This window comes from Drosophila takahashii, chromosome 3R, assembly GCF_030179915.1.
Source record: "Drosophila takahashii strain IR98-3 E-12201 chromosome 3R, DtakHiC1v2, whole genome shotgun sequence".
Classification (NCBI taxonomy): Eukaryota; Metazoa; Arthropoda; class Insecta; order Diptera; family Drosophilidae; genus Drosophila; species Drosophila takahashii.
Window position 1 is genome coordinate 18,921,732 of NC_091681.1, and position 26,889 is coordinate 18,948,620.

The 26,889-nt window shown below is 43.0% G+C and overlaps 8 protein-coding genes across 9 annotated transcripts; 3 read left to right on the plus strand and 5 right to left on the minus strand.

Annotated features, from left to right (window-relative positions):
- On the plus strand, positions 1-16,470 carry Poxm (Pox meso). Its single transcript, XM_017152729.3, has 2 exons — positions 1-697; positions 14,464-16,470. The coding sequence occupies exons 1-2, from the start codon at positions 688-690 to the stop codon at positions 15,561-15,563; spliced, it is 1,110 nt and encodes a 369-aa protein (XP_017008218.2). The 5' UTR covers positions 1-687; the 3' UTR covers positions 15,564-16,470.
- On the minus strand, positions 9,107-9,921 carry LOC108064937 (zinc finger and BTB domain-containing protein 45). Its single transcript, XM_017152731.3, has 3 exons — positions 9,733-9,921; positions 9,580-9,679; positions 9,107-9,521 (listed from the first exon to the last, which is right to left on the minus strand). The coding sequence occupies exons 1-3, from the start codon at positions 9,832-9,834 to the stop codon at positions 9,271-9,273; spliced, it is 453 nt and encodes a 150-aa protein (XP_017008220.2). The 5' UTR covers positions 9,835-9,921; the 3' UTR covers positions 9,107-9,270.
- On the minus strand, positions 11,159-12,469 carry Or85a (Odorant receptor 85a). The gene is made up of 3 exons (XM_017152728.2): positions 11,709-12,469; positions 11,292-11,649; positions 11,159-11,233 (listed from the first exon to the last, which is right to left on the minus strand). Exons 1-3 carry the CDS (start codon positions 12,467-12,469, stop codon positions 11,159-11,161), a joined length of 1,194 nt encoding a protein of 397 aa, XP_017008217.2.
- On the minus strand, positions 16,262-17,812 carry Ctr1B (Copper transporter 1B). The gene is made up of 2 exons (XM_017152730.3): positions 17,609-17,812; positions 16,262-17,031 (listed from the first exon to the last, which is right to left on the minus strand). Exons 1-2 carry the CDS (start codon positions 17,672-17,674, stop codon positions 16,567-16,569), a joined length of 531 nt encoding a protein of 176 aa, XP_017008219.2. The 5' UTR covers positions 17,675-17,812; the 3' UTR covers positions 16,262-16,566.
- Positions 17,813-19,066: 1,254 nt separating this feature from the next.
- Positions 19,067-21,338, plus strand: Coq2 (ubiquinone biosynthesis protein COQ2, mitochondrial). Of its 2 annotated transcripts, XM_070216924.1 has the most exons (3): positions 19,067-19,107; positions 19,167-20,167; positions 20,226-21,338. In XM_070216924.1, exons 2-3 carry the CDS (start codon positions 19,190-19,192, stop codon positions 20,421-20,423), a joined length of 1,176 nt encoding a protein of 391 aa, XP_070073025.1. In that variant the 5' UTR covers positions 19,067-19,107; positions 19,167-19,189; the 3' UTR covers positions 20,424-21,338. The 2 variants fall into 2 exon arrangements, with proteins under 2 accessions (XP_070073025.1, XP_017008225.2); XM_017152736.3 differs by lacking the exon at positions 19,067-19,107 and having other exon boundaries at positions 19,114-20,167.
- On the minus strand, positions 20,676-22,333 carry LOC108064939 (eukaryotic initiation factor 4A-III). The gene is made up of 4 exons (XM_017152733.3): positions 22,080-22,333; positions 21,646-22,012; positions 21,394-21,585; positions 20,676-21,338 (listed from the first exon to the last, which is right to left on the minus strand). Exons 1-4 carry the CDS (start codon positions 22,210-22,212, stop codon positions 20,831-20,833), a joined length of 1,200 nt encoding a protein of 399 aa, XP_017008222.1. The 5' UTR covers positions 22,213-22,333; the 3' UTR covers positions 20,676-20,830.
- Positions 22,334-22,500: 167 nt separating this feature from the next.
- LOC108064895 (tropomyosin) lies at positions 22,501-23,473 on the minus strand. The gene is made up of 2 exons (XM_017152648.3): positions 23,159-23,473; positions 22,501-23,099 (listed from the first exon to the last, which is right to left on the minus strand). The coding sequence occupies exons 1-2, from the start codon at positions 23,378-23,380 to the stop codon at positions 22,545-22,547; spliced, it is 777 nt and encodes a 258-aa protein (XP_017008137.3). The 5' UTR covers positions 23,381-23,473; the 3' UTR covers positions 22,501-22,544.
- Positions 23,474-23,900: 427 nt separating this feature from the next.
- LOC108064894 (uncharacterized protein CG45076) lies at positions 23,901-24,930 on the plus strand. The gene is made up of 2 exons (XM_017152647.3): positions 23,901-24,058; positions 24,114-24,930. Exons 1-2 carry the CDS (start codon positions 23,984-23,986, stop codon positions 24,825-24,827), a joined length of 789 nt encoding a protein of 262 aa, XP_017008136.2. The 5' UTR covers positions 23,901-23,983; the 3' UTR covers positions 24,828-24,930.
- Positions 24,931-26,889: the final 1,959 nt, after the last annotated feature.

Sequence of the window (26,889 nt, forward strand, 5' to 3'; positions counted from 1 at the left end):
AGCAGCCGGCAGCGTTAGTCGCAGCAGACACGGGTGACGAGCAGCAACGATCGTTTTTGGAGAGCGCGCCAGGGTTTCCCGATCCAAAACCGTACCCGATCCGAGCCAACCGATACGCAGCGACCCGATTCGCTAGAGATTAAAAGCCAGCGGAAGATCAAAAGGCGCGCGCACGGATCAGTGAATTCGCTTGAAATCGGTAACATTTCAAACCGATCGATCTCACGGGAGGTCCCCCGCAGCCCCGAAAGTCCCAAATAAACCGACATAATACCAAAATCAAAGCGTAGCTAACCCATTGTAGTGTCATTAAGTGTGTGCAGTTCCCGCTTCCCCAATAAGGTGTGATAAGTGCGTGATAATTTTCGAGGCAACCTAGCCGAGTGCGATCGTTTTGGCCCGAAAATGTGCTAATCAGATCTCAGTCTTGGTTCACGGCATCGCAGCCCGACGCTGCCCCGCACAACTGGCGCCAATTTGTATACAAATTTCATGCCTTAATTGAAACTCACATTATAGCCAAGTGCGAAAAGTTAACGACTAGGCGACCACCGACAATCCCCAGAAACGCTTGACTATCCCAGCGAATCCAACCAGAGAAAGTTTCACGGCGGAGTTGGCAAAAAGCAACCGGAGAAGGCGACAATTGCAATTCTGGAGTTCTTCAATCAACTGTCATCGGCCGAAATGGACCCAGGTAGGTCTCTAAATGTATACCAATCAAACTTCTAGTCTTACGAACTATCGAACACCCAACTTTTATTGATTTATCGACATTTTTGAAGTGCCGACGGCAATGGGGATTTCTGAGAAAGTTTTTAACCATTTTATAATTGTTTTTATTTTAAAATAATAAAAGAAAATTTTGTTATTTTTAAGAAGTCATAATAAATGTAATATTATCATAAGTAAATATCTAGCTCACATATTTTGCAATCAAATAAGCAATTTTTAATTGTTGTTCAATTAATGTGCTTGACTTATGAAGTTTCCATTTGTTGTATGTAATCTTAAAAGTTTTTGAGGACAACTCTGGAAGCAGATAATAGTTGTATCCATTTGTATTCATGATTTCTTAATAGACTTACTACTATTTACTGAAATGGTAAAATTCTACCAAATTTCTATTTTATATGTTATTGTAAATTTTTGCTACCCCATTACAAAGTCGAATCCCTTCAGATTTATTTTCGTGACAATTTTTCCCTGTGCACTCAAATCCGCGGCTCAAGTGTTTTGCCAACAAAGCCTTTCGTCCGATCCTCCAAACAAGTCCTGATGGATCCCCTTAGCCTGTGCCGCAATCGCGAGGAGGTAAACACAATCGACTTCTTTCCTTAGTTTTTGGGCCGGGCCAAGAGGCAGGTGTTTGCTTTTGATTTTCGTTTCAAAAGGCTGCCGTCGCTTTGCGCATGATCGACAGCCTCGCGGTAGCCGCGTCACTTGTTTGGCTTTCGATGATGTCGCCGACATCCGTATGGGTATGCTTGGTCCATACCCGATCCCAAAACCGAAAACCAAAAACCCCAATCCAAACTCCGGACCCATGGCCCCTAATTTAACTAATGATCGTTGTAATGTTTGTGCCTTTGTCGTGCGGTCTTCACTTTTGGCTCCAAGTGTCCGTGTCTCTGTTTGTCCATGTGCTTTGGGCCAAAAACAAAGCCCGAGTGCAAGACATTGCCTTATGGCCGAAAACTACACAAGTGTGTAAAGATTTGCCCTGTTGGCGGCAGTTGGATCTATTGACAAACATCTGCGCAATCGAATAATTTGGCGTGCGTCGATTTACTTTAACAAATTTTCAACTGCCTCGATCATCTTCCGAAATAATTGGCTAACGGTTTCGGTTTGGTATTTTCTTGGAATGACATAATTTCTTTACTTTACACTTTTTTTATAGTTTAACCTAGTATATCGAAGAAAAGTAGAATCATTTATCCTAAAATATATTTCATTAGAGACTAGCCAATTCCTTTAATGAACATTGATGGATATTTTTCCACATGATCGGGAGGCACAGAAGGAGTAAGTTGGCTAGTAGGTCCCGCTCTTTGGTCCATTAATGACTTGCTTTCGATGTTTTGACATTCTGTTTGTACGCCGGCATTGTTTGCCCTGTCGCAGACGTCGGAAAAGATATAGACGGGTGTGCAGACGCCGAGAGGGCGACGCAGACCCAAACCAAAACCGAAGCCCACACTCTGGACCAGAGATGCAGAAATGCGTGACTAACGGCCACCGGTAGCCATCTACTTCGGTAGCTAAACATGAAAAGCCCACCAGACGCGGGCCGCAAGTGCAAGATGTTAAAATCACAGAAAGGGGCAGTAAAACAAAAGGCGCAGACGATGGCCACGAAAGGCAGGCAAACACTTGAGATACGAGGAGGAAAACGTCGCGTCAATGTGTACACGCCTTAATGGAAGAGTCTATATATGTAGTATGTAGTATGGGAGTAGGTGCCCAGGAGCTGGAAGTCGGGGAGTGATCATAAAGCCCGACCTGCAGCTTCCTCCCGTGGATACCGATGATTGAAGCCCGGGTTTGGGAAAACGCTTCACTGCCACCACGACTTGATTGTGTGGCGTCGTTTCCCCTGAGTTCTTTAATTAAATCACATCCCCCGCCGCTGATGCGGAACTTTCATTAACCGCATTTGCAGTCACTTTGGGTATTACGGAAGCTTTTCTTGCAGTGAATAATGCGTTTTGACTTTCAAATTAAGGATTAAGTTTACGGATTTAGTTTGAAACATCATTAAATGGTATTATTTCTATTGAAAAATAAATAAATACGTCTCTAAGTATATCATAGTTGACCTAAATTTTTAAAAAATTATTTTAGCTGAAATCGAAAAAATAAACTTTCCCTATCTTTGGTTTTAAGAATCCGATTGACTTAATTTCTTTTGCTTTTTTTTCATGGCTAATAAAAAATGAAAAAAAATAGTTTTCTTAAAATCCATTCGGTTTTTAAATAACGACATATGTATCACTTAAAAATCTGTTGTATTATATTTGTAAGAAAACCGTTTCATTCTTCATAAATACACTTCCAGTAAAAGGTTAAGTTCCCTTTGCAGATCAGTTGACATTTCCTCCCCATTTTGGTGTGGATATGTCCCCACGGATCCACAACCTCTGACATCTGACAAGTGTACTTCTTGTTGCTGAGGATAAACTAAGCTCATTACCATAAATTTAATGAGTTTCTAATCGTTAGGGGGCACGTGTTTGAGCTAGTTCACTCCGGGATAATGAATGCGATCGCATCAATAAGCGGGCGGCTAACATCTGGTCCTAACCCCTAACCCCTTGATGGCCTGTGTGAAGTCCCTCGGGGGCGATGGTGACCCGCAACCGGAACTGCCTAAGGAATTCCAAACTCAATATCTCAGTTTCGGAAATGGAGTCATAGGACCAGTGCTGCAAGCTTGGCTAGTTTCTAGCCAGTTAAAGATTTTTTTTTAGGATTTTTAAAAATGTTGTATTATTTTTCTTATATATTTAAATTAGATGGTTACAGTTTAAAAGGATTTTAGAGATAAACCAAAAAAAGTACCTTCTGATTAAAATATCTAAACTAGTTTAAAGCATTTTTATCCTTTTTAAAATAGCTACTTTGTGTTATCTTTGATTCAGGAGTGGGTGAACTGCAGAACATGTGGTTAGATTTATATGCATGTTGCTGCTGTCAGCGAAGGGCGTTGCACATTGCTCGAGTGCCGGCGAACCCGAACTGCAGCGGAGTTGTCGGTTCTAGTACATTGCCAATGATTGGTCGGATGCGTTGGATCTCTTGGTCTTGGTCTCTGGGAAGGGATGGGATCGGATCGGAACTCTGGCCATGGGTTTTGCATCGACATCGAGCACATTTCGGCTACGCACTCGCATTGTGCGCATTCTTGGTACGCGTAATTGAAGTCGCCGCGGCATGTCTTCTTTGGTTTTTGGGCTGGGTCGCACCCCTTTCGAGTTCCTCGGCTTCGAAGCTAGAGCCGTCATATTTCCTAGCCTTCTCCTCCTCTCCCAAGGGGGCGGAATAAAGGAGCGAGTGCGTCGCTATCTTGGCGGTGGCTGCCGTGATTTATGGACTCATTAATTTCTGTTGACAGACAATGCTGTTGACGCCGCAGGAATCTATTTAGCTTTATGTACTTTTGATTCCCACTTGCTAGGGCGCCTATTTTATGGGCTTCATTTATAATTCGAGGCGCTTGCACTTGATCTATAATAGGAAATAGAATAGAATTGCATCTAGAATAAATCAAAGGATATGTAAATATTTTGAATGAACTTTAAACTTTAGAAAGCTTTTAAGAATTAGAATTTCCGCGTCTCGTTGAAACCAGATTCAATCGATGTTAAGTAAACATAAAGCCATTCCAATCATCACTCTTTCCATTGATAACACTTCGATTTGAACTCTGCAGATTAAAATGGAAAATGGCATTGCCAGCAGATCAAAGTGACAGGCGGAGAGTGGCTTCCTCTTTCTCTTGGCGCGACGATTCTGTGAAATTTACTGATAAATAAATGCGATTGTGCGGCAAATTGTGCAACGCTCCGAATGCAAAATTGTCGACAAGTTCTCGTAGTTAGTATAGAAAAAAAGAAAAAAATCGAAGTGAAAACTAAACTATTTATAAGTCGATGAGGACCGCAACAATGTGGGCAGCCAACTAAACAGTGACAATGTGAGTGGAAGAGTGGAAAAGGGGGCGGGCCACATGGCGTATACGCGACGCGCTGGCTGAGCCTCAGCTCAAGTCAACTGAGTTGTTAAATTAATTTTTTCTGCATGCCGAATGCATATAAATTTTTATAAGATGCAAAGACGCAGCGGCGGAATTAAGAAAATAAATATATGAAGGCATCTCCCCACCGCGACGGCGCTCCGTCAATCAACCTGCTGGGTCTTCTGGGGTCTTCCGAAGGAGAAGGAACCGCTTGCCAAGACCCAAGATTTATGGGAGCAACACGCAGTCGAAAATGCATTCGCACATATTGTATGTTAGTTATGAGAAGGGAAATCCAATTTGCCATGTACTTTTATACTCTCCCAAAAAGTACCAAGTTATCTCAAGTCTCTCAAATTCGAAGGTTCACAATTTTTTGCATAACTGTGTTAGTTCCGGGAATCTTTTTTATGGCATTTAAAAATACAAGATATATAATATCGCTGATTTTAAAAACCAATAATGAAAAATTATCTTTTTCATAAAATAATCTTTTTCACAATAATTATTTAATTACCTTGTAGTTGTAAATATTAATTATAAATGTTTTTTAGTAAAGAGTATTAAATCATTTTGGTATACATATATGTATACTTTTTTGGGGATGTCTTTTTGATGCTGATCAAATCAAACACCAGACCAGAAACCCCAAACAAAATATTGCCCTCAATATCAAAAACATCATTTCATGCCAAATTTATATTCAATTCGGGCCCAACGAACTAAAAATAAGTATCCAAATTGGCAGCCATTTTGGTATTTTGTTATTTATTTTATTTGTTTGCAGTTAATGTTGTGAATATTCAGACAATTACTCAAAGTTTTCTGCGATTTAATACAATTTAGTGGACCATTTTCGTAGAACGCATCGGTTAGTGTGAAAACGTGTTAATTGACGGCCCGCTTATTAATTAAAATGAAATTTGAATGGCAATTTTATTCTCTACAAATAAAAGCCTTATGCCCCCAAATCAAAAGTTATAAATCATACAATGTATTTTTATGATGGCAACAAAATTCTTATCAGCTTGAAATGTTTGAATTTGTTAAAATCAATTAGGCAGAAAATAAGTTCATTGCCTCTCGACATTTGACATCGAAAATGTTCTCAGCGTTCAAGTTTCTGAAATAATCACAAAGTCAATCGGATGCCTAGTTGAAGTTGAATCAAAGTATTTATTTATTGCAATATTAGTTGCAACTTATCAACCAGACAAGGCAAATAGGAAGAAGAGGCATTCGCGATTATCGCATCAGTATATATATTTTTTTTCCAAGCTGATAAGCATAAATGAAGTACATATATTCATGTGACAGTCTTTTAATAGATCCACAAACGCAGCTTACAATTAAATGTTCGATTAAGAATCATGATCCATATGTAATTATATAAGTGTGTAAATATTTTTCAAACCATATTATTTTGTACTTAACGATTCTTTTTTAAAGCTATTAAATAAACGTAACTTTCCAATTAAAATTCCAATGTCTTAAGTAACTTTAAATAGTATTCGGTTTACCAGAAGCTATACTGTACAATCGTATACTCTGAGGTTTTTCCCAGCCCCTTCGACCATTTTGTTTAGCGAAATATTATTTTTAATTAGTTCTAGTTAGTTAACATTCGTTAATTGCTCCTGTAATTGGATTTATGCGCATCAGTGGCTTTCGTGAGCACTTTAATGATATTTTAATAAATTATAAAAAACTTTTAAAGCAATATGTGCAACTTTAATTGCCGCCGGCAAAACTTTGACGAAAGGGCAAGTGTTGAAAAATTTCCAAGAACAAGAACCAGAAATACAAAAAAGAAACTCTCACAAGCATACGGACATTAAAGCCGACATTTCTTTCTGGATTGCGTTTGTAATTTGCTGGTCGTTGGCGGAGTTCCAGTTGAAACAGTGGTCGCCATTGTATTCGGCAATTTCCCAGAATTTATGAATTATAATTTTGCCATATAGACAATTTTAATTGAGCTTTTTATGGGATGTGGAAAGCGGGGAAAGGGTGCAAAAACAGGAGCTGCACGGAGAAAAATAAGATTAGATTAGTTTGGTATAAAATGTCATGAACTTCCAAACATTAAAAGATAATAAGTTAAATTTTTCTTTTTGAAATTTCTAAGTGATAAAATATTTCTATCATAACGGCTCATTCAAGTAAGATCCCCATTTTCTACCACTTTTCTGTGTGTGCGGTTTTTGGGATCTCGAGCCAAGCGTGACCAACTAAGTAAAAGTGTACGATTTCAAAGCAAACACAGCCATTTGTAAGCCATTTGTACCGAAACACACAGATACAGAAGCGTCGGCTACCGAATCCGTTTCCAATTTCCGCTGGGGATGCGAAAGGACTTCGAGGCCAGAGACGAAAATCCATGGGCAAATATTTACCGATCAGACAAAAGCAGTCTTCGTCTCCATTTCGTTTCAGAGTTTATGATTTTTTAAGCTGTTTGCCCGACCTCTTCACAATTCCATAGCTGTTTGCCTTTCATTAACAGAAGCTGCTCAGATCGGTTAGGATGGGATCGTATCGGGCCCAGATTTCACTTTGTTTGCGTTGATTAAGCGCTGACTAGCGGAAAGTCGAGGAGCCAGGAAGGATCCTTATTAGAGCTAAAGTAGCCCAGTCGAACTGATCGCCAGCGGCAGGCGCAACTTAAAATTAAATAAACAAAATCAGCCTCTTAGCGTTCGAAGGTTTTCCCGGAGGCGGAGGCAAACAAACAGGCCAAACAAACTCGAGATGCGACGGCGACCTGGGTAGCACCTAACACACTGCTCCTCTGATCGTGACCGACACTACTCGTATACTCGTATACCCAAACCCACCTCCACTTCCACACCGGTGGCATGTTTGCACCTTTAATAAGACCAACAATCAGTGCCGACGCATCGCCCAAGTAGCCGCTCAAAGGGTCAACGAAATGTTGCACTTGTGATCCCTCGAAAAAGGGGTTTTTGAGTTCTGATCATTGGAATTGAACTGGAACTCGAGACTAACAAGGAAAAATAAATCAGTACTTCAAGACATCTTTTCAAAACCAAGTAATCCTTACTTAAACTTATCTTTTGGATTGATCTTTAGACTTAAGCTCTTTTTATACGAAATGATAAATTTTCAAATTAAAACCGTGCCAATCAATGAGTGTATTTCTAATGTTTGATCTTGCTTTTTCTCGATATGGCCCATAACTGTCGTGGTCAACATCCATCATTGATCAAATTTGCCTTGGACACTGGGCACGTTGCAAAATGTTTGCTCTTGACTCATCCCATCGGTCCGATCGAAGGGGGAATAAATGTGCTGCTCTAATAGGAATTACGTGACTAATTTGCATGTGGTGGGGAGCATTTTATTCTGGCCGGATGTCGATTGGCTGCCATAAATCACAAGTGAGGAGAGACTTACTCACAACTTTGAAGATGACTGCTGAGGGTTTAGAGAAAGTCAAAAGAATATTAACAAATCAGGCAGATAACCGATAGTCGATGGAATTAATTTTCCAATTTCCCGGTTTGCCGAAGGTTCGATTCTTATCGGTGGCATAACTCACATATCATAATTAAACCCCAAGTGCTCAACTTTGGCCGCCATTAATCTTTGGTAATTGCCCGAAATTGATGTCATGCGTATTTGAAAAGCCATTAAAACCGGGCAGCTATCTTGAATAGATCCAAAAGAAGAAAACAAGAGCGTCGATCTTTGTCAGCGACAACTAGAAAGTATTTGTTGAGACAAATTTATGGACGCTTGGCGCAAAAGTCAAGCACTCGGAGATAATGTTCTCAAAGGGACCAACAAATTGCAGCCTTCATTGGACATATTTCGAATATTTTCCACGACGAATGCGGGGATTTAAAAAAGAAACTGAAGGGAAGGTAAGTTTTTTGAGATCTTATATATATATTTTTTAAGATTTCCTTTACTTACCTTCTTCATTGCATCTAACTGAAGATGCCTTTATTATAAAAACCGTATTTTAAATAGCACATTTGTCGTTTCCATGATCTTTGACTCGAATGCCTTCCTTCCTGGCTGGCGCTGGATTTTTTGGAAGCGCACACAGAACCGCACAACTCTGCGTGTAACTCAATTCGTAAATAATTAACGATCACGGGATTACAAATGTCAAACAGAATGTCAGACTGGGGACGGCACCCTCCCTGCCTAAGGGGAAACTGAATCTGCGTGGCTCCTTCTTCAAAGAGCGAACACAAAAACCACCGACTTGGTCCCCGGATGGGTGTCATCCTATCCCATCCTCCTCCCCAGCAGCCCACCAGACTCGATCTCAATGCGTGTGGGTCTGCGGCGAGTGCCAGCCGATCTGTTGTGACTTATGTCAAGACAATTGCGTTACAATATTTTGAAAATTCATAGTGCCAGTGGCAGGCAATGAGAACCCAACAATTGTATTAGAGGTGGGTTGTTAGCCCATAGACAAAGTTATCGTATACCAAATCCCATTTACAAACTAATGTTTAAGAGTAGATATCAGGGTGAGTTCAGAATGGTGTTTCCTAACCACCAGGAGCAGGTGCTGGTGTGACGACTGGTGCTGTAGTAGTTACGGCCGGTGGAGCAGGTTGATCAGGTGCCGAAGTTGGAGGCGGAACAGGAGCAACGGGAGCTGGAGCTCCTGGAGTTGATCCAGGAGGAGGTACCGGTGTTCCTGGAGCTGCTCCTCCTGGTGGTGGAGCTACTGTGCTACCTCCATCCGCTGTAGCATTCGGAGCAGCTTGAACTACGACAGTGCAGTTACGACAAATCACTGAAAGGAATCCATGATTAGGACACTGAAATCAGGATGATATGGGAAGGCGACCTACAAACATTTTCATTATCGCCATCGTCATCACTATCACTTCCACTATCATTGTCATATATCAAATCCTCAAGGAGAGACCACCAGTCATCTGTATCTCGTTTCTAAAAAGAATAGCTAAAAACATTTGATATTTAGATACATCTAATCGACTTACCGTCTTGACAGAAGCTTCCTTTAAAGTCCTGGCCTCAATGCTCAGGAAACTAAAAACGAGGCAAAAGCCCAGAGCGAAAAATATATTATTTCTGGCCGACATCCCGACTTTAACTGACTAGACTGTCTGAGAAACCCGCTTATATAGAACCTAAACACCAATATTTTGTAATATTTTCTGACATTTAGTGTTTTGAAAATAGAGTAATGGGAATTTATGATGGATATTGAGTGGTTTAGACATGTACATGAAATAATCACTAAAGTACTGAAGCATCAACTAAATGAAGTGGGATTTAATATTAAATTTAATTATATTCCAAAAAATCATTTAAAGACAAAAAATTGGGGGTAATATTTTCACCTTATCAATGTAATGAAATAATCCAATGACATATAATTTTTTTGATAAGTTTCTGTATAGTCATGTTAATTTTTTAAGCAGTATACCACAGTCGTTGCCTGATCATATCTGTGCAATGCTCCCATCTATTACGACCACCTTTAATGTGGGGAGATACCCATGTCGATTCCGTCTATTTCGAACAGTTTTTCTTATTTATGCAGCTGCACGTTCGCTTTGTCTGGGGCCCCCGAAACGACCCCGAGTGCAAGTGCTGGCAATGATCGAACTGCAATTGACAAGTGCGCAAATCCATAACCATAAACTATGTACACGAAATTCGACACTGCTGGGGATCATTAGCCGCGGATCGGGGATTAGGGATTGGAGATCGAAGATCGGGTGGATCGGTGGGGGTGGTGATGTCGATGTCGGGCAACAAGTGGGATGGTAATGTGATAGGCCTCGACCATCGGGAAAACGAGCTTGTAAGTCGCGAATTGCCCTTTCTGAATGGAACACTATAGAGGTCGATATACTCCCGGTACATTATCGTTCCTTTGTCCGGTTCCTTCCTGATTTCTTGAGATTGCCGGCACGAGTAACCCGGGAGCTCTATTGTAATTTTTATGGCGCTGCACTCTCTGCAGTACGTGTTGCACTCGGAGTTGCTGTTGTGGAACACGATTCGAAATTAGAAGACGCAGATGTGCAACAGTCCCTCCAACTGCCCATAATTGTAATGGGCTGGACGGCAGTTCCAGACGGAGCCAGAGGTCCAGAGGCAGGTGCCACGAATGGAGTCTCCAGATAAGGGGTTTCCCAATTACCAACGGATAATGGCAAGCTATAATAGTAAAATAGGAGATCTTCTTTGTTTGCCAGAGAGGTATGGATTATGACAGCTTTATTGTATGTCGTTCAAAGCAATGGTTTTGAATTTAAAACTAAATTACTACTTTTGATTTAGTAATGTCGAATAATTATAATATTTGTTTTTTAATATGTGTTTATTAAAATCTGTGCAAGAAGTGTAACTACTTTTTAAAAGTTGTTATTTTTCGATTAATAAGAATTGTATCTTCTACTCTCTTCTCAATTTCTCTGCCAAGTCCATTTCATTCACAATGGTTACCACGGAAAAAGCAAACTTGGCCATCTAAAAATGTGTAAAAATATAAAATGTATTCCCTGTTAATAACTTATTATTCTACTACCTTAATATTGGTGTTTAAGCAAATGGGAAAAATTCCACCGGCGGTGAACAGAATCGACTGCTGGACATTATGAATGAAGTACAGCATCGTGGTTCTATATCGACGCTCTGCACCGATCCACTTGGAATGGAACAATGTGTTGGTCAGGGATTCGCAATCGCTGTTCAGTTGCTCGCAAACATAGCAAAATGGGAAGGTCTGAGAAAGTATGGCAATTGTGTACACTCCAGAGACCAAACGTTCCATTATGGTATTGTAAAATTGCATGGATACCGCTGCCAAACCCAAAAGAAGGCCGACGGATAGCAATTGTATGAACATCGTGGCTGATATCATGGGACGCAGGGTGTTTCCATATCTGTTAGGAACAACATAATGTTTTATACTAGTTTGATAACTGATTTCAATACTCCTTACTCGACAATCAGCTTGTGATCCTTTACACACTCCACCAGTTCTCCGTAATGTTCATCGTCTTCTTTATCCAAATCGGATCGAAGATTCTTGATTCGCTGACTCAAAAGTTCAAGATGGGTCCGCAATATGACCACATACAGAATGGGATAGACATCCAAAATGAGGTTCGCCAAAATAATACCAACCATTGTAACCGTTTCAATGGCAGTGGCCAAGTAGAAATGTTCGTCGGGGTTAACCAGTGGATTATACAGACAGAAAGGAGTCTTTCCGATCACCAAAGCTCCGATTAAGGCCATAGTTAGGTAACCGAAATATATGCCGTGATAGATAACGACAACTCGGTTGCATAAAGCCGCTGATCGATGCACCTGGGTCTTCTCCTCCATCTTGGTGCAACGAACATCCATTAGGTCCATCATCTTCTGGGCCTTGGAAAATCGTCCTCGCATAAACAACACAATAATGCCCTTCATTATGGAGGCATTGGTATTAACCGGCACCTGAACATACGTAAACAGATCGGTGGTCGTAAAGTTCTTCATCTCCTTTATTCCAGTCATTATGAGGCCGTAGGGTATGAAGATAAAGACGAGTACTATGACCACTAAGGACCAAATATAATAAAGCCACCAGAATGGCTTAGTTCTTGGCGGCAGTCTCCATCCCATTTGATCAATGGATCGGTTTAAGTAGATCAGCGAATCGCGAGAGCGAAATAAAGCTCCGAGGATTGGCTCCTGGATATACTTAAAAATCATTTTTTGTCTTGTCCTTCTGAAGGTTAGATTTCACTTAAACTTTGACATTTGACGACTGAAGTCAGTTCTTCAAAGAGGTGTATTTATATGACTTGTTTAATTGCTCAATAGCAAGTTAGTTATTCATAAAACATATAATTATTATATTAGCGATTGACTCAATTGTGAGAAAGTTATATAATATTGATGAACGTTTAGGGTGTGTCTGCAAATGGAAATGTGTCACCTGTTTTGAATAATTGATTGTTTTTGAACAGGTTGTTGTCACATTGTCCCTTTCACAGGGACATTTAATTGCTTTGTTAGCGGATTGGTACAAACTATTGCTTTATGGTAAAGGCAACTCGCTCCTTAGTAGGAACAAGAATAGAATGGCCCGATGTGCACCTATCCTGAGGAGGTGTTCTATGCGCCAAGGGGAAATCTTTGCGTCATCGCTCAAAGTGCATTTCCGCACGTTCCGGGCATTCAAAGTGTGTTTTCCCAGTCACAATCGGCGGCAAGATGCCCGGGGCACCCACATCCGCAGTTCTGAGAAGCAAATGGTAGCGATTTTCAGCCGAACAAACGGAGCTACCCCGACCCACTCATCATGGACTGGCTGATCCTCTGCTCCCCCCGGAACCCCCTTCTAGCCACCCCGGCTCTCTCTCATTTGCCACCGAAACTAATTAGACGCAAATGTGCTTTTGTTCGGTTCCCATTCCCATTCCCATTCCCAGCCAACGCTCTTTGTTTGCACTCTGTACTGGGAATCGGGAATAGCTTTCGGATGATACTGTTGGTGGCTTATGACCCAAAGAATATTTACTTTTTATTTCGAAACTCAAAAGAATGAAATAAATGTAGTGGAATATCCTAAATTGTTATGGTTTAAAGAAAAACTCTCATAATATTATAGATTTTCTGAAAAAGGGTATAAAAACTTTTGTAAAAATTCATTATCCCGCAACAGAAAATTTAATTCGAATTTCTTATCAATCTTCTTTTAATATTATTATGAAAAAGGGTTATTTCTGCCTTATTTCATATCAATAAAAAGCCGATATGATTAATGTCAAAATTAAGATTCAAACATATCAACATGATATTTTATCATATCATAAAAATACCACATTTAGTATTTTTTGAGCAAATAATATAAAAAGAGACTAACATAATTTTTATTCATATCAAAATGATATGAATAACTTTAATTTTAAAAAATATCAAATTGAATGAATGTACACCCAGAAAAAAAAATGACCTAAAATGTCAAAAAATGGCCTAGAATTTAGGTAAAATTGGCCTTAAACTGGAGCTAAGTCCTTGAATGGCCTAAAATTTAGGATTGTATGACCTAAAATGTTAGGCCATTAATGGCCTAAAATGGGGTAATTTTTGGCCTAGATTTTAGGTAATTGGCTGCCTTAAAAAATGAGAAATCCCCTATCTAAAATTTTAGGCTTTCTTTGGCTTAAAAATTTGTACTGAAAAATGTTTCATATTTTAAAGTATATACAGATAAATTTATAGCTAACTCGAGGTCAATGTCGGCTTAGTCTTCAAGAAGTCGTCATTATTCCAACACACAAAAACGAGCGAAGAGGCTTCACAGCTCAGCAGTGAAATCGCTGTCTTATTCAACGATCGAAGTGGGTTACCATGCAAGCCGCGCTATAACTGGTTGGGAATTATAGCGTCGCTAGAACGGTATCAGAGTTCCGTGCAAATTTATTTAGGTAAAATGCATTAATTTTAAGGCCCACGATGACCTAAAATATTAGGCTATACGGGACCTAAATAGTAGGGCAAATATACCAAAAATTTAAATTTTTAGGCAGTACATGACCTAAAAAGGAACTTTTAGTCCATTTAAAATGTTTTAGGCTATGCATGACCTAAAATGTTGTCCATCATTTTTCTGGGTGTATATAATTTTAAAGAGTTTTAAAGAGTACTTTAATGTCGGTTCTCAGCACTTTGACTAATTCCGAACCCGTTTCTCCTTCCAGAGTCGCAGTGTCCGCAGTATGGCGAGGTGAACCAGCTGGGCGGTGTCTTCGTCAACGGTCGTCCGCTGCCGAATGCGACCAGGATGCGGATCGTGGAGCTGGCGCGCCTGGGCATCCGGCCCTGCGACATTTCCCGCCAGCTGCGCGTGAGCCACGGCTGCGTGTCCAAGATCCTGGCCCGCTACCATGAGACGGGCTCCATACTGCCGGGAGCCATTGGGGGCTCCAAGCCGCGGGTGACCACGCCCAAGGTGGTCAACTACATCAGGGAGCTGAAGCAACGGGATCCCGGGATCTTCGCCTGGGAGATACGCGATCGCCTGCTCAGCGAGGGAATCTGCGACAAGACCAATGTGCCCAGTGTGAGCTCCATTTCGAGGATCCTGCGCAACAAGCTGGGCAGCCTGGGTCACCAGCACACGCCGGGCACGGTGATGGGCAGCGGCAGCAGCAGTGGCGGCGGCAGTGTGTCCAGCAACGGGGGTCAAAACCAAGGAGCGAGTGTTAATAACAATCTGGGGAATCTGGGAAATCTGGGCAATCCCGGTGGAGCTCCACACCATCCGCACCACCATCATCATCACCAGACGGCGGCAGCGGCGGCGGCCAGTGCCCATCATGTCCACGCCCATGCCCATGCCCACGCCCACCTGTACAACTCGATCTATCAGCCCTACAGCGCTGCGGCCGCCTACAGCATGAAGGCGGTGTCCTGCGGCAGTCCTTCGCCGCCGCAGGGGGCGGCGGGCGGTCATCAGGGACCTCATCAGCTGAGGAGCGTGGCCGCCGCGGCAGCTGCCGCCCACTGGCCCTCCTCGCACTCGGTCAGCGATATTCTGGCCCACCACCAGGCGGTTGCCCTGCGGGCCAGTTGCCAGGTGGGCGTCGGAGTGGGCGGAATGGGCAGCACGGTCTCTCCGCTGCCCATGACCCCCTCCCCGGTGGGTGGAACCGGGGCCGGGGGTCAGCCGCTGCTCGACTGCGAGGGCGGAGCTGGGCAGCAGTCGCCGTACAACTACTACATGTACTTCCAGAACGGCGGAATGCACCACCATCATCACCACGGCGGAATGATGGCCGCTGGAGCCACCGGATTATGAGGGACCAGGGTTTGGTTGCGGGTCTAGCTACTTTCTATCGCGGTTGTTCAGCCTAGGTTACTCTCTTCTAAGCTTTAGCTTTAGGGATTGGTCATATCACGGCACTCACTTATCACACAAAATCAAAAGTAAATAAACTAAGAGGAAATAAATTCCGCGAGGAATCTGTATTTGTTTTTAGTTATCAGTTTCCTGGAAATTCAACCGAAATAGAACTCTTGACTAAGAAGCTTGCAAATGTTCATAGGAATGTGACTAAACGAATGTAAATAGATAAAATGTTGTGAAAAAGTGTCTAAAAGATTATTTCCACAAGCTCAAGGTTTGTTTAGTTACATTTCCTCAACACAAAAGCCAAAAGAATTCGTTTAAAGCCAGCCATATCACAAAATATTCGTACATGCATTTAAAATTTTTTAAAGAACTTTTTAAATAAAGCAAAAGTGTAAAATGTTAATCTAAATTTTCTTTTAAGGTTATAAAATATCTATACCTTTTTGTATCTCTTTTGTGTGTTGATTGGTTGCCGTGTTTTATGCCATCAAATGTGAGTTGTGGGCTGTCAGGAGTTAAGAACTGGCACTGTCCCCATTTCTTTACGAATTTCATGTAATACTGGAGATTTATCTTTGCGTTCTTTTTTTGTGTTTCATATCGGATTGTTTGTTCTTTGAGTTGGAGCGTTGTCGAAAGTCACGTAAATTACATATAAAATTTTATCGTAAAATGGAAAGTATTGAGTGGTACGTTAATCGATTTAGATACGTGTTGTATAGGTTCTTGTTCTCATAACTACTATTTGTACAATATGCTCATTAAGTAAACTAGTTGACTAATTTATGCTACGATTACATCAATTACAGTTAAACCAAGTGTAACTATCGAATAAAATTGTATTTTTAGACAATTTGTGTAATTACTTGGGGACGGGAGGGTTTGATGTGTGAGCCAGCAAACTGATAAGGGTTTGGTAATTAACAAGTGATATAAAAAACAACAAGATCTAAGGACAGCACTCGCTCTCGTCGGGATTCTTCTTGTTCCAGCCGAAGAAGAAGTAACCCAGGCCCAATCCCAGGATGACGGCCAGGCACAGCCAGTAGTTGAAGGTCATAAAGATCAGCATGAGCAGGTAGGAGATGACGATCTGCAGGAGGTTCAGCAGGGACTGGACGATGTGCGACGAGGCGAACAGGCGCTGCCAGTAGCTCTGCTCCCTGGGTTCCGCCAGGGGAATTTCCGAGCAGCATCCTCCTGCCGACGGAGCCTCGTTCTTCCTGCGCTGCTCGGCCGCCAGTCGCTCGCTCTCCTTCCGGGCTTCCCGACGAGCCAACTGCTGGCGCAGGAACTTGAGGGCCTCATACAGGAAGGACACCAGGAAGATGGCCAGGGCGGACAGGACGAATTCGGTCACGGTGGATGCCACCCATCCCTTCCACAAAATCCGTTCGCAGTGTCCAGCATGGAACTGTAAGAAAAAGGGAAAAGGGTTAATAAAAAATGTAATAAAGTAATAAAAGTGAGCTAAAAGTTAGCTTTATAACAAATAAATCATAAACCTACATTACAAAAATCTTTAACTTTTTTTGTAATTTTTTAAACACAGCTTTAAAATGTATTCACTTTTCAACATTTCGTTGAGCACTCCTAAACTTTTTTTTTCATTGTTTTTTTTATTAAACATAAAAAAATATTTATAAAAAAATATCCCACTTTTAATATTCTTATTCTATTACCCCGCGATTCGAACGCAACACCCTGTATACGCATTTTCAATTTGTATTTGTTGAGAGCGCCTAAAAAAGCGCCAGAGAGCAAATAAATCATTGTGGTGCCTGGCCTGGCACATAAATATACATACTAGGGAGTGACTAGCCAGAGAATTTAAATTCCATTTCGGGCGAGATACTTGCTCTCCGGCTAAATCTCAAATCTCATTCAGCGAAACTGGATGAGTGACTTTAAAATTACAGCTTTTAGCGTATAGGTAAGTGAATTAATATTCGTAAATTTAGATCGCAGGGGTTGTGTAACGCAGTACTTACCACCATGATCATGGGACAGGATTTCGCTGTAGTATCATCCGAGCCGTGGTCATGATCGTGATCCATCTTAAGTTGCTTATTCAAAACAGATATAGACGCAGAGAAGATGTGGAAAATCCGACTTGCGATCGGGGGAAGCACAGTGATAACAATAACCGCTAGACCTGAGGTGCTGAGAGCAGAGCGTTGACTGCTTGAAAGCCACTGCTCGCGAGTGGTTTTTTAAAGAAAATCGACCCTAATCCCACCGACGCGGCGATAGGCAAGTGCGCTTATCTATGAGAAATGGGAAAGGTTCGTTATCAACCAGTAGCGGCGAGATACCAACGATAGTGGGCCCAGAAAAATAATGCCAACCCAGATACAGTCATGTAAATAAACATAGGTGCATTAAGATCTCATTGTAACAATATCTTCATATCTATTGCAGATCCTTATCTCAGGTGTAGATAAAAATCCCTCCTTGATCTTTGATTTTCTCTTCGGCTTGCCATTTTATTTATGGCCTAATGCCAAAGGTTCAACAATCGATTCGAGTGCAGAATTTATTGCAAGTCAGATTATCAATCATGGGCCAATATATCCCCCCAGAAATTGTTGCTGTAATACATGGTGTCGAAACTTTTCCATTCTTTCTTTTCTTCGAGTACGGTTTTATGGCATTCGCCGGATACGTTCATACGCTCATACATAGGTACACATATAGCCGCCGGAGCGATAGCAACCGTCGGACGGCGGATCGCCGGAGGTCTGCCTTAGTCCACTTGGCTTTCGTAGAGTGTTATTTCTAACTGTGCTATTCCTAACTGGGCTCGAATGTCGCTGAAATTGATGGCCGTGCGCAAATCTTCTGCAGCCGTGTGCAAAATTCTACGGACATTCCTGCGCCGTGTGCCAATTTCGAAAAGTTGGTGACGGGCGCAAATATTAACGATATTGCAGAGGGGTAATTGGTTGGGTTATTAGTTGAATTTTTAAGCTTTTTGCTAGACCCATTTGGCGGGGAAACCGTGTGACTCTTACATAGTTATGTTTTTGGTTTTTGGAAATGGTAAAAAACGAAGTTAGGAATGGAATTGGCATGGTAAAGATTTGAAAACAAATGGTTTTTATAGAAAAAATGTTGTGAATATTTGTTAATGTTTTAAAGTGCTTTAAAAAGCGTAGAGGGTTGCATTTTAATTGTATTTTAATCGAAAATATAACTGCACTTCCAATCATTTAAATATTAAAATAATATGTGAGTATGTGTTAATGTTTTTATGTGCTTTAAAAAGCGTAGTGGATTACATTTTAAATGTATTTTAATAGAACACATAACTGCACTGCCAAAAATTTAAATATTACAATTGAAATTTGAATTTCAAGCGCCAAATATGACAGTGATGCCATACTACCCGTTTTTGCTGGTATTTTCCGGTATTTATATACCGCCAAAAATACCACCAATCCAATTTTAGGAATTATATTCATTACCACCAAAAATCTTGCCATTTTTTGTAAGTTTTATTGAAACCCCCGCCTCATATTGTATGATTAAATGCTGTAAGCCTTCAAGGTGTAATTCCAAGGCGAGTTGCAATGTTTGCGCTGAGACACCTGCGACTGCCGAGCGCGCGACACCTTCGCAGCTCTTATGCGGCGGCGGCAACAACAAAACACATGCTGCCCCGGCGAACAGCGCGTGTTCTGATTGGAGATTTGAGCCCGGGCGACGGGGATAAGCCACGGATCCAGGATATATACTCCAGGAGCTCGAGCAGCACTTCCCCTGAACCCGCGAAGCGACTTACGCCGGCGGAGGAACTCCTGGCGGCAGCCAAACCCTACGCCCAACTGATGCGCATCGACCGGCCCATTGGAACCTACCTGCTCTTCTGGCCCTGCGCCTGGAGCATCGCCCTCAGTGCGGATGCGGGCTGCTGGCCGGATCTCACCATGCTCGGCTTGTTCGGCACGGGGGCACTGATTATGCGCGGTGCCGGCTGCACAATTAACGATCTCTGGGACAAGGACATCGATGCCAAGGTGGAGCGGACGAGGATGCGACCCTTGGCCTCCGGTCAAATCAGCCAGTTCGATGCCATAGTCTTCCTCTCGGCGCAGCTCAGTCTAGGCCTTCTGGTGCTCGTGCAGCTCAACTGGCAGTCTATATTGCTGGGCGCCAGTTCGCTGGGCCTGGTCATCACCTATCCCCTCATGAAGAGGGTCACCTACTGGCCCCAGCTGGTCCTGGGCATGGCCTTCAACTGGGGCGCCCTGCTCGGCTGGTGCGCCACCCAGGGCAGCGTCAACCTGGCCGCCTGCCTGCCGCTTTACCTCTCCGGCGTCTGCTGGACCATCGTCTACGATACGATTTACGCCCACCAGGACAAACTGGATGATTTGCAGATCGGGGTGAAGTCAACCGCTTTGCGATTTGGCGAGAACACCAAGGTTTGGCTGTCCGGATTCACCGCTGCCATGCTGACGGGCCTGTCCACTGCTGGCTGGGCTTGCGATCAAACTTTGCCTTATTACGCGGCTGTTGGAATAGTCGGAGCTCATCTCGTGCAGCAGGTAAACTTATGAGTATTACCATCCAATAAGTATTACTTACCCAAGTTCTTAATTCCAGATCTACTCCCTCAACATTGACAACCCCACCGATTGTGCCAAGAAGTTCTTGTCGAATCACCAAGTAGGACTCATTCTCTTTCTCGGCATTGTTTTGGGAACCCTCCTAAAATCAGACGAAACGAAGAAAAAGCGACAGGCGACACTAGCCAGCTCATATGTTCCAACACTCCCCCAAAAGCCAGAAGTTATAAGCTGAGTTTAGCCCGCCCAGCCGAAGTTGTAGGATTAATTAACGTTTATAGCGCGCTTTTTTGTTCGCCAAAACCAAAGTCTCTAGGTATCTGATTAGGTAAAACCCTGTAAATAGGCTTATGACAATTTTTAGTTTATTTGCAATATTTTAAGTGGAAAAGAAGATAGCTAAGTGCAAAGCTCACTTAAACATCAATTAACTTTTTATTGTACGTAAAAGCTTACGTAAATCACCTTTCCCACAAAAACAAACTGGTTTCTGTATTAAATTCTTATGTGTTATTTATTATTATACAGATTTTGGTTGTCTATCGAAAGCCAAATACTCTTCAAATGTATTTACTTCATTCGTTTGTTGTTACGGCTAGGAAAAAAGGTGCGTTACATAAAGGTAATGATAGAAATATTAGCTTAGATCAAGTCGGCCACGTTCATGGGCATCTCGTCGATTTGTGTGGAGTAGTACTGTTCAATGTCGCGCAGGATGCGGATATCGTCCGACTTGACAAAGTTGATGGCCACACCCTTGCGTCCGAAGCGACCCGACCGACCGATGCGATGGATGTACAGCTCACGATTGTTGGGCAAATCGTAGTTGATGACCAGCGAGACCTGCTGCACATCGATGCCGCGAGCCCACACGTCGGTGGTGATGAGGACGCGCGATTGGCCGGCTCGGAACTCCTTCATGATCTCGTCGCGCTCCTTTTGCGGCATGTCGCCGTGCATGGAGCTCACCGTGAAGTTGGCCTCGCGCATCTTCTCCGTCAGCCAGTCCACCTTGCGCTTGGTGTTGCAGAAGATGACGGCCTGGGTGATGGTCAGGGTGTCGTACAGATCGCACAGAGTATCGAATTTCCACTCCTCGCGCTCCACGGCCACGAAGAACTGCTTGATGCCCTCCAGCGTCAACTCATCGCTGTAAGGGATTGGGGTTTAGGGATGCTAAAGAGTAGAGAAGCTATTGTACTTACCGCTTGACCAAAATGCGAATGGGATCTGTCATGAATTTGGAGGTCATCTCGAGTATCTCATGGGGCAGAGTGGCCGAGATGAGCACCACCTGAGTGGCAGGTGGCAAATAGCGGTAGACATCGTATATCTGCTCCTTGAAGCCCTTGTTCAACATCTCATCGGCTTCGTCCAGCACCAGCATCTTGATGGCTCTGTAGGATATACATATATTTTTAGAATAGTTTTAAATGGGTAGTGCCAATGGGTATCACCTTGTGCGCAACACCCGTCGCTTGATCATGTCGAATACTCGGCCGGGAGTGCCGCTCACAATGTGCTGGCCGTAGTCCAGCTTGCGTATGTCCTCGCCCAGATTGGTGCCGCCGATGCACACATGGCACTGGACGTTCATCATGTCGCCGAGGGCGAGGATGACCTTCTGGATCTGGACGGCCAACTCGCGGGTGGGCGAGAGGCAGAGGACCTGGGTCTCCCGCAGCGTGGTGTCCAGACTCTGCAGGATGGAGATCGAGAAGGTGGCCGTTTTGCCCGTGCCCGACTGCGCCTGGGCAATCACATCGCGTCCCTTGACAATCGGTTTGATGCTCCTCTGCTGGATGGCCGAGGGTTTCTCGAAACCTTGGGGGTTTAGAGATCTGGATTAAGCCAAGATCGGCAACTAGGTATACACACCACCACCACTCACCGTACGCGTAGATGCCGCGTAGCAGCTCCTCCTTCAGATTCATCGCGTTGAATGTGGGTATCACCTCCACGTCCTCGCTCGTCTCGAACTCCACGTTCGAGAGGTCCTCCGCCTGGGCATTCTTGCGCGCCATTTTCACTGTTTACTTAGGTGCGAAGTTGTCTGTTTTTAATAAATATTTACAATCTTTTCGGCAAAATTGTCCAACTTTCACGGAGAAAAATGCGGTTGGCTTGAGTGTGACCGTATACAAATATGCATTTTATGCCACTTAAATATACCAAAAACGAGACATGCTGAAAATATCGATTGGATTGTTATCGATTGTTTGTTCTTTACCAGCACTGCTTTTTAAAGGCGCCATTTTTAAAAAAAATAGATGTGAAAAACAACCACGCAATCTTTTTAGTTTTTTAAGGCGTTCTCTAACAAAATATAAACATGTTTATTGCCAAAACATAACAATCAACTCAACTGTGTTTTTGCCGGGCTTCTTCTTCTCCTCCTTTTGACCAGAAAACTGTTCAGCGATTGCAGGTCCTTTCGCCTCAGCATCTTGATCTTGGACACCAGTTTGCGCACTGCATCGACCCGCTGCTGGGCCTCGGCGGCGGCGTCGCTGGCCTTCTTGGCGCTCTCCTGATTCCGCTCCAGATCCGCATGGGCCTGGGCCAAGCAGTTGTGCAGCTCCTCCACCCGCCGCTTGGCGGCCTCGAGAAGACTACGCTTCTCCACGGCATCCTTCTGGGCATTGAGGGCCACGCGGCGGATGTTGTCCAGACTGCCGCCCATCTCCTGCAACAGATTCTGCATGCTGGCCAAGGATATCCGCAGCTTGTCTCGGATGCACTTCGCCGCCTTGGCGGAACTGGAGCTGGCGGCAATGGCCCGCTGGATTTCCTCGATGACTCGCTTCGTTTCGGCCAGACTCTGGGTGAATTCCTCCAGCAGCTGCTTCTTTCCGTTGAGAGCCGCCTCCGCCGCCTTGGCCGCCTGCAAGGCCCTGTCCGCCAGCATGGCCTGGGTTTATAAAGCTTATAAATGAAGATATTTACAATATATTTTGACGGCGATAATACCTTGGCTCTATTGCCCGCACACTCCGCGGCACTTGGCTGTGCATCCTTGGCGTCCTTTGCATCCTTCGCTGCCTTCAATGCCATCTGACTGGCCTTCACATTCGTCTTGCAGACAAAGGACCCCGGCTTAAAGCGCGGATCGTTCCTCTGAGCAGAATTTGCTGTGCTCATGAGCAGGATGTTCACTAGAAGCAGCATCGTAACCAGGGACTCGTAACGCATCGGGAATCTCGCATCTTACATAAATCTCAAGGCTCGTCTGGAAAACGAAATATGTAGGTTTTTTAGGGTGATGTGACAGGCGGAAAATTCAAGTCTCTGATTTATAATAACGGGTAAGGCCTGATCAATTGTATTTTTTCTCCTTCTGTCTCAGGAACCTTTTTATTTTAGAAGTTTGAAGAAATAAAATACATCTTTCGAAAGAATTCAAATATTTTCAACACATTTAGTGACTTGTACTAATATTTTGGATTAAGTAGCAGTTCTGCTTTAACTAAGGATTTTTTTCTGAGTATATACACCCAAAAAAAAATCTATATAAAACGTAGATCGATTTGTCGTTATTTAAGTTCAATTTTCATTTGATATGCGGCGAGGTAAATTTGACCTGGTCAAAAAGAATATTTTATATAAAAAAGATATCGGTTTTGCATGACCCTAAAATTTACATGTTTATATCGATTTTACGGGAACAAGCTTTTTTTTGTGTGTATACTAGAATAACCCAGTAGGCATTTTAGAAGCAATCTGATTCTTAAGTATCCGCTTCAAAAATCTCCACGTTAATTGATAAAAGTTATTTCACCTTAAAATAAGCCGAGTATGGAGATAAACCCAGTTGTTTTTCTAATTCTCCTCTTAATCTCTGGCCTTTCTGAAGGCTATAAGTTGGCGCAGGTAATTCATCCCCTCAATGACTATTAATCGGGATAACCCTTCCCTATATTCTCAGCCCTCCAATGAGATATCGGGCCTGATCTCAGATCATCCTGGTTCTGACCATTGTCCCTCGTCATCCTCATCCTCGGAGGGTGGCAAGTGCGGCATCAAGTTGGACGGAAAGACGAACGTAAAGGCCTCCAGTATTGCCCAGAAGGCGGCCAAGGAGGCCAAGGACGCCTCGGATGCCCAAATGGAGGCGGGGGAGGCGGCAGCTCGCCAGGTGAAACAGCAGTTGGCGGACAAGGCACTGGCGGCTGCCAAGGCGGCGGAAGCGGCTTTGGCCGGCAAACAGCAGATTGTGGAGCAACTGGAGTCCGAGGTGAGGGAGGGGGAGCTGGTGGTGCAGGAGGAGAGCACTTTGCTGCAGACCACCCAGACCACTTGTGCTGCTGCCGGACAAGCGGCCAAACAGGCCGCTGAACAGCTAAAGACCATCACGCAGGCGGTGAAGAATGCCCAGGACAATGTGGTCAACTCGGAGCACGTGGCCAGTGGAGCCCAACAGGAGCTGGGCGAGAAGCAGCAGCTCGTGGATGCGGCCAAGAAGCGGGTGGAGCTGCTACTCCGCCAATTGGAGGTGGCCCGGGCGGATTTCAAGAACACCAAGAATGCCGCCGAAAAGGCAGCCTGTGCCGCCCAGGAGGCCAGGCAAAGGGCCACTCGGGAGCGTCGAAGGGCGGAACTGAGGCACAGACTGCGTTTAAAGAGGGCGCACAGTCACTAGGATCTCTCAGTTTTATATTTTATATTTTTCTTGATTTTTTTACGCCTGAAAAAGGGCCTGGAATGTCTCATTTATAAAGTTTAAATTTGTTTATATTGCTACTTATATTATATTTTTATTTTCCAAAATATAAGTATCCAAAACAAAAGTATCAATTTAATATAACTGGTAAAAATACATATATTCTGATATTCATTATTTAAATAATTATTAATTATTCACGAGTATTATTACAACTACACAGAGAAAAAAACGGAACAATATGGAACTGATATTGTTTCATATCAATTTTTCCATAACAAAATGGTATGATTTCATATCAATATGGTACAAAATCATATGTTCGGAAATATCATTTTGATATGAAAACAGATGGGCCGAAATTGATATGAAAAAATACCCGATGGATGATTATTTTTGGTATTTTTTTTTTCTGTGTAAGAAGATATTTTTACGGAAACTACTTCTGTAATTATGCTGTAAAGGCCACAGTGCGAACATGTGATTAGTTCATATGGTAACAACTAAATGAACTATTATTTCTAACAAAATTAACTTAAATTTCATATTTTAGTTCCGAAATTGTACAACTTTAAAAATAACAAGAGAAAACGCTATAGTCGGGTTCGTGTCCCGACTATCTAATACCCGTCACTCGGCTAAAGGGAGTGCGAGGGAGATGGATATATACCATTTCTTTGATTGCGTATAACTTTTTAATGAATGGTCCGATTTAAAAAATGTCTTCTACATTTCGATAGGTATAAATATGCACAACAAAATTGCATTTATACTTCTCGGAAATCTTTAAAGGTGTGGCCGCCAGACACATTTTAAAATCGTTAATGGGCGATTGTGGGCGTTAGAGGGGGCGTGGCGCTCGGCTGAAATAAACTTGCGCTGCGTAGGAAGCCCAAGAATATGTGTGTGAAATCTCAACCTTCTAGCTTTTGTAGTTTCCGAGATCTCAGCGTTCATACAGACAGACAGACGGACAGACGGACAGACAGACGGACAGACGGACAGACGGACATGGCTAGATCGACTCGGCTAGTGATCCTGATCAAGAATATATATAGTTTATAGGGTCGGAAACGCTTCCTTCTACCTGTTACATACTTTTGCACGAATCTAATATACCCTTTTACTCTACGAGTAACGGGTATAATAACAAGGACTTGAAAAAGAAAATATTTTATATATTTTTTTCTTTTTATTTACTTACAATTCAGAGATAATATATTTACAGAACAATTATATTTACTATATAATGTTATAAAAAATATATATACTTAAGATCACAATTATATCAATAGGATTAATATTATCCTAGTTATTATTACCGCAAATCAATTTAATCCTAAAATCGCAATTCCTCTGATTAAAATATTCACCAAGGGGCGTTTACTCAAGACACCCCGCTAAACTTCCGACTACTCCTCCATGTTCACACGCGGATTCGCGAGGAAGCGAACAATCATCGTCTTTCGTCATATGCAATCTCACCCGGAGCGGCATTTAAAGCGTCGCATGGCAATTAGAGGCTCTTCCATAATTGCGGCTACAAATTATCCAATCGGCCAGCCTGGTAGCATTGACCCAGCACCATTATTGTGGATACAATGTGTTCGCTACGAGGCTGAATCTCGCAAAGAAAACTATCATCCAGCGGCCAACGGGTTTGCACTTTCTTCGGCCATTTCGACCCGACCAGTTTGTTTATAAATACATGGCGCCTCCGGTGGCCAACTGGCAATCGTCGTCGAGTCTCCACCGGATTTACTGAGCCATTCGCCGCTCCCAGCTTTTCCGAGTGCGAAAGTAAAAGCGTTTTCCACCGAACCCGTCCATCCACATTGCCTTCGTTTCGGCCGGCGATCCTCCGCTCGAATCAGAAGCATTTCGCCTTTGGTCCACACAGGATCGCAGTTCGTGTCGTCGGAATCATCGAGAGGTGCGTTTGATGCCCACCTGTCAAATCGGAGTGATAACTGGGTGATTTGTGAGCTGTCCAGTTTTGCTGGCCTTAAAACTAAACAGGTTCTCGCGGGGAACATTTCGT

Bases quoted from the DNA above. Each gene is read 5' to 3' on its own strand.
- LOC108064937 (XM_017152731.3), bottom strand. From the start codon at position 9,834: ATGTCGGCCAGAAATAATATATTTTTCGCTCTGGGCTTTTGCCTCGTT. The intron at 9,680-9,732 runs GTAAGTCGATTA...TATTCTTTTTAG, and splicing joins AGGAAGCTTCTGTCAAGACG to AAACGAGATACAGATGACTG. The intron at 9,522-9,579 runs GTAGGTCGCCTT...GATTCCTTTCAG, and splicing joins TGGCGATAATGAAAATGTTT to TGATTTGTCGTAACTGCACT.
- Or85a (XM_017152728.2), bottom strand. From the start codon at position 12,469: ATGATTTTTAAGTATATCCAGGAGCCAATCCTCGGAGCTTTATTTCGC. The intron at 11,650-11,708 runs GTAAGGAGTATT...TGTTCCTAACAG, and splicing joins GATCACAAGCTGATTGTCGA to ATATGGAAACACCCTGCGTC. The intron at 11,234-11,291 runs GTAGTAGAATAA...ACACATTTTTAG, and splicing joins GCTTAAACACCAATATTAAG to ATGGCCAAGTTTGCTTTTTC.
- Ctr1B (XM_017152730.3), bottom strand. From the start codon at position 17,674: ATGGATCACGATCATGACCACGGCTCGGATGATACTACAGCGAAATCC. The intron at 17,032-17,608 runs GTAAGTACTGCG...TTTTTCTTACAG, and splicing joins CCTGTCCCATGATCATGGTG to TTCCATGCTGGACACTGCGA.
- Coq2 (XM_070216924.1), top strand. From the start codon at position 19,190: ATGTTTGCGCTGAGACACCTGCGACTGCCGAGCGCGCGACACCTTCGC. The intron at 20,168-20,225 runs GTAAACTTATGA...TCTTAATTCCAG, and splicing joins GAGCTCATCTCGTGCAGCAG to ATCTACTCCCTCAACATTGA.
- LOC108064939 (XM_017152733.3), bottom strand. From the start codon at position 22,212: ATGGCGCGCAAGAATGCCCAGGCGGAGGACCTCTCGAACGTGGAGTTC. The intron at 22,013-22,079 runs GTGAGTGGTGGT...TAAACCCCCAAG, and splicing joins ACGCGGCATCTACGCGTACG to GTTTCGAGAAACCCTCGGCC. The intron at 21,339-21,393 runs GTAAGTACAATA...AATCCCTTACAG, and splicing joins ATTCGCATTTTGGTCAAGCG to CGATGAGTTGACGCTGGAGG.
- LOC108064895 (XM_017152648.3), bottom strand. From the start codon at position 23,380: ATGCGTTACGAGTCCCTGGTTACGATGCTGCTTCTAGTGAACATCCTG. The intron at 23,100-23,158 runs GTATTATCGCCG...TTATAAACCCAG, and splicing joins GTGCGGGCAATAGAGCCAAG to GCCATGCTGGCGGACAGGGC.
- LOC108064894 (XM_017152647.3), top strand. From the start codon at position 23,984: ATGGAGATAAACCCAGTTGTTTTTCTAATTCTCCTCTTAATCTCTGGC. The intron at 24,059-24,113 runs GTAATTCATCCC...CTATATTCTCAG, and splicing joins AAGGCTATAAGTTGGCGCAG to CCCTCCAATGAGATATCGGG.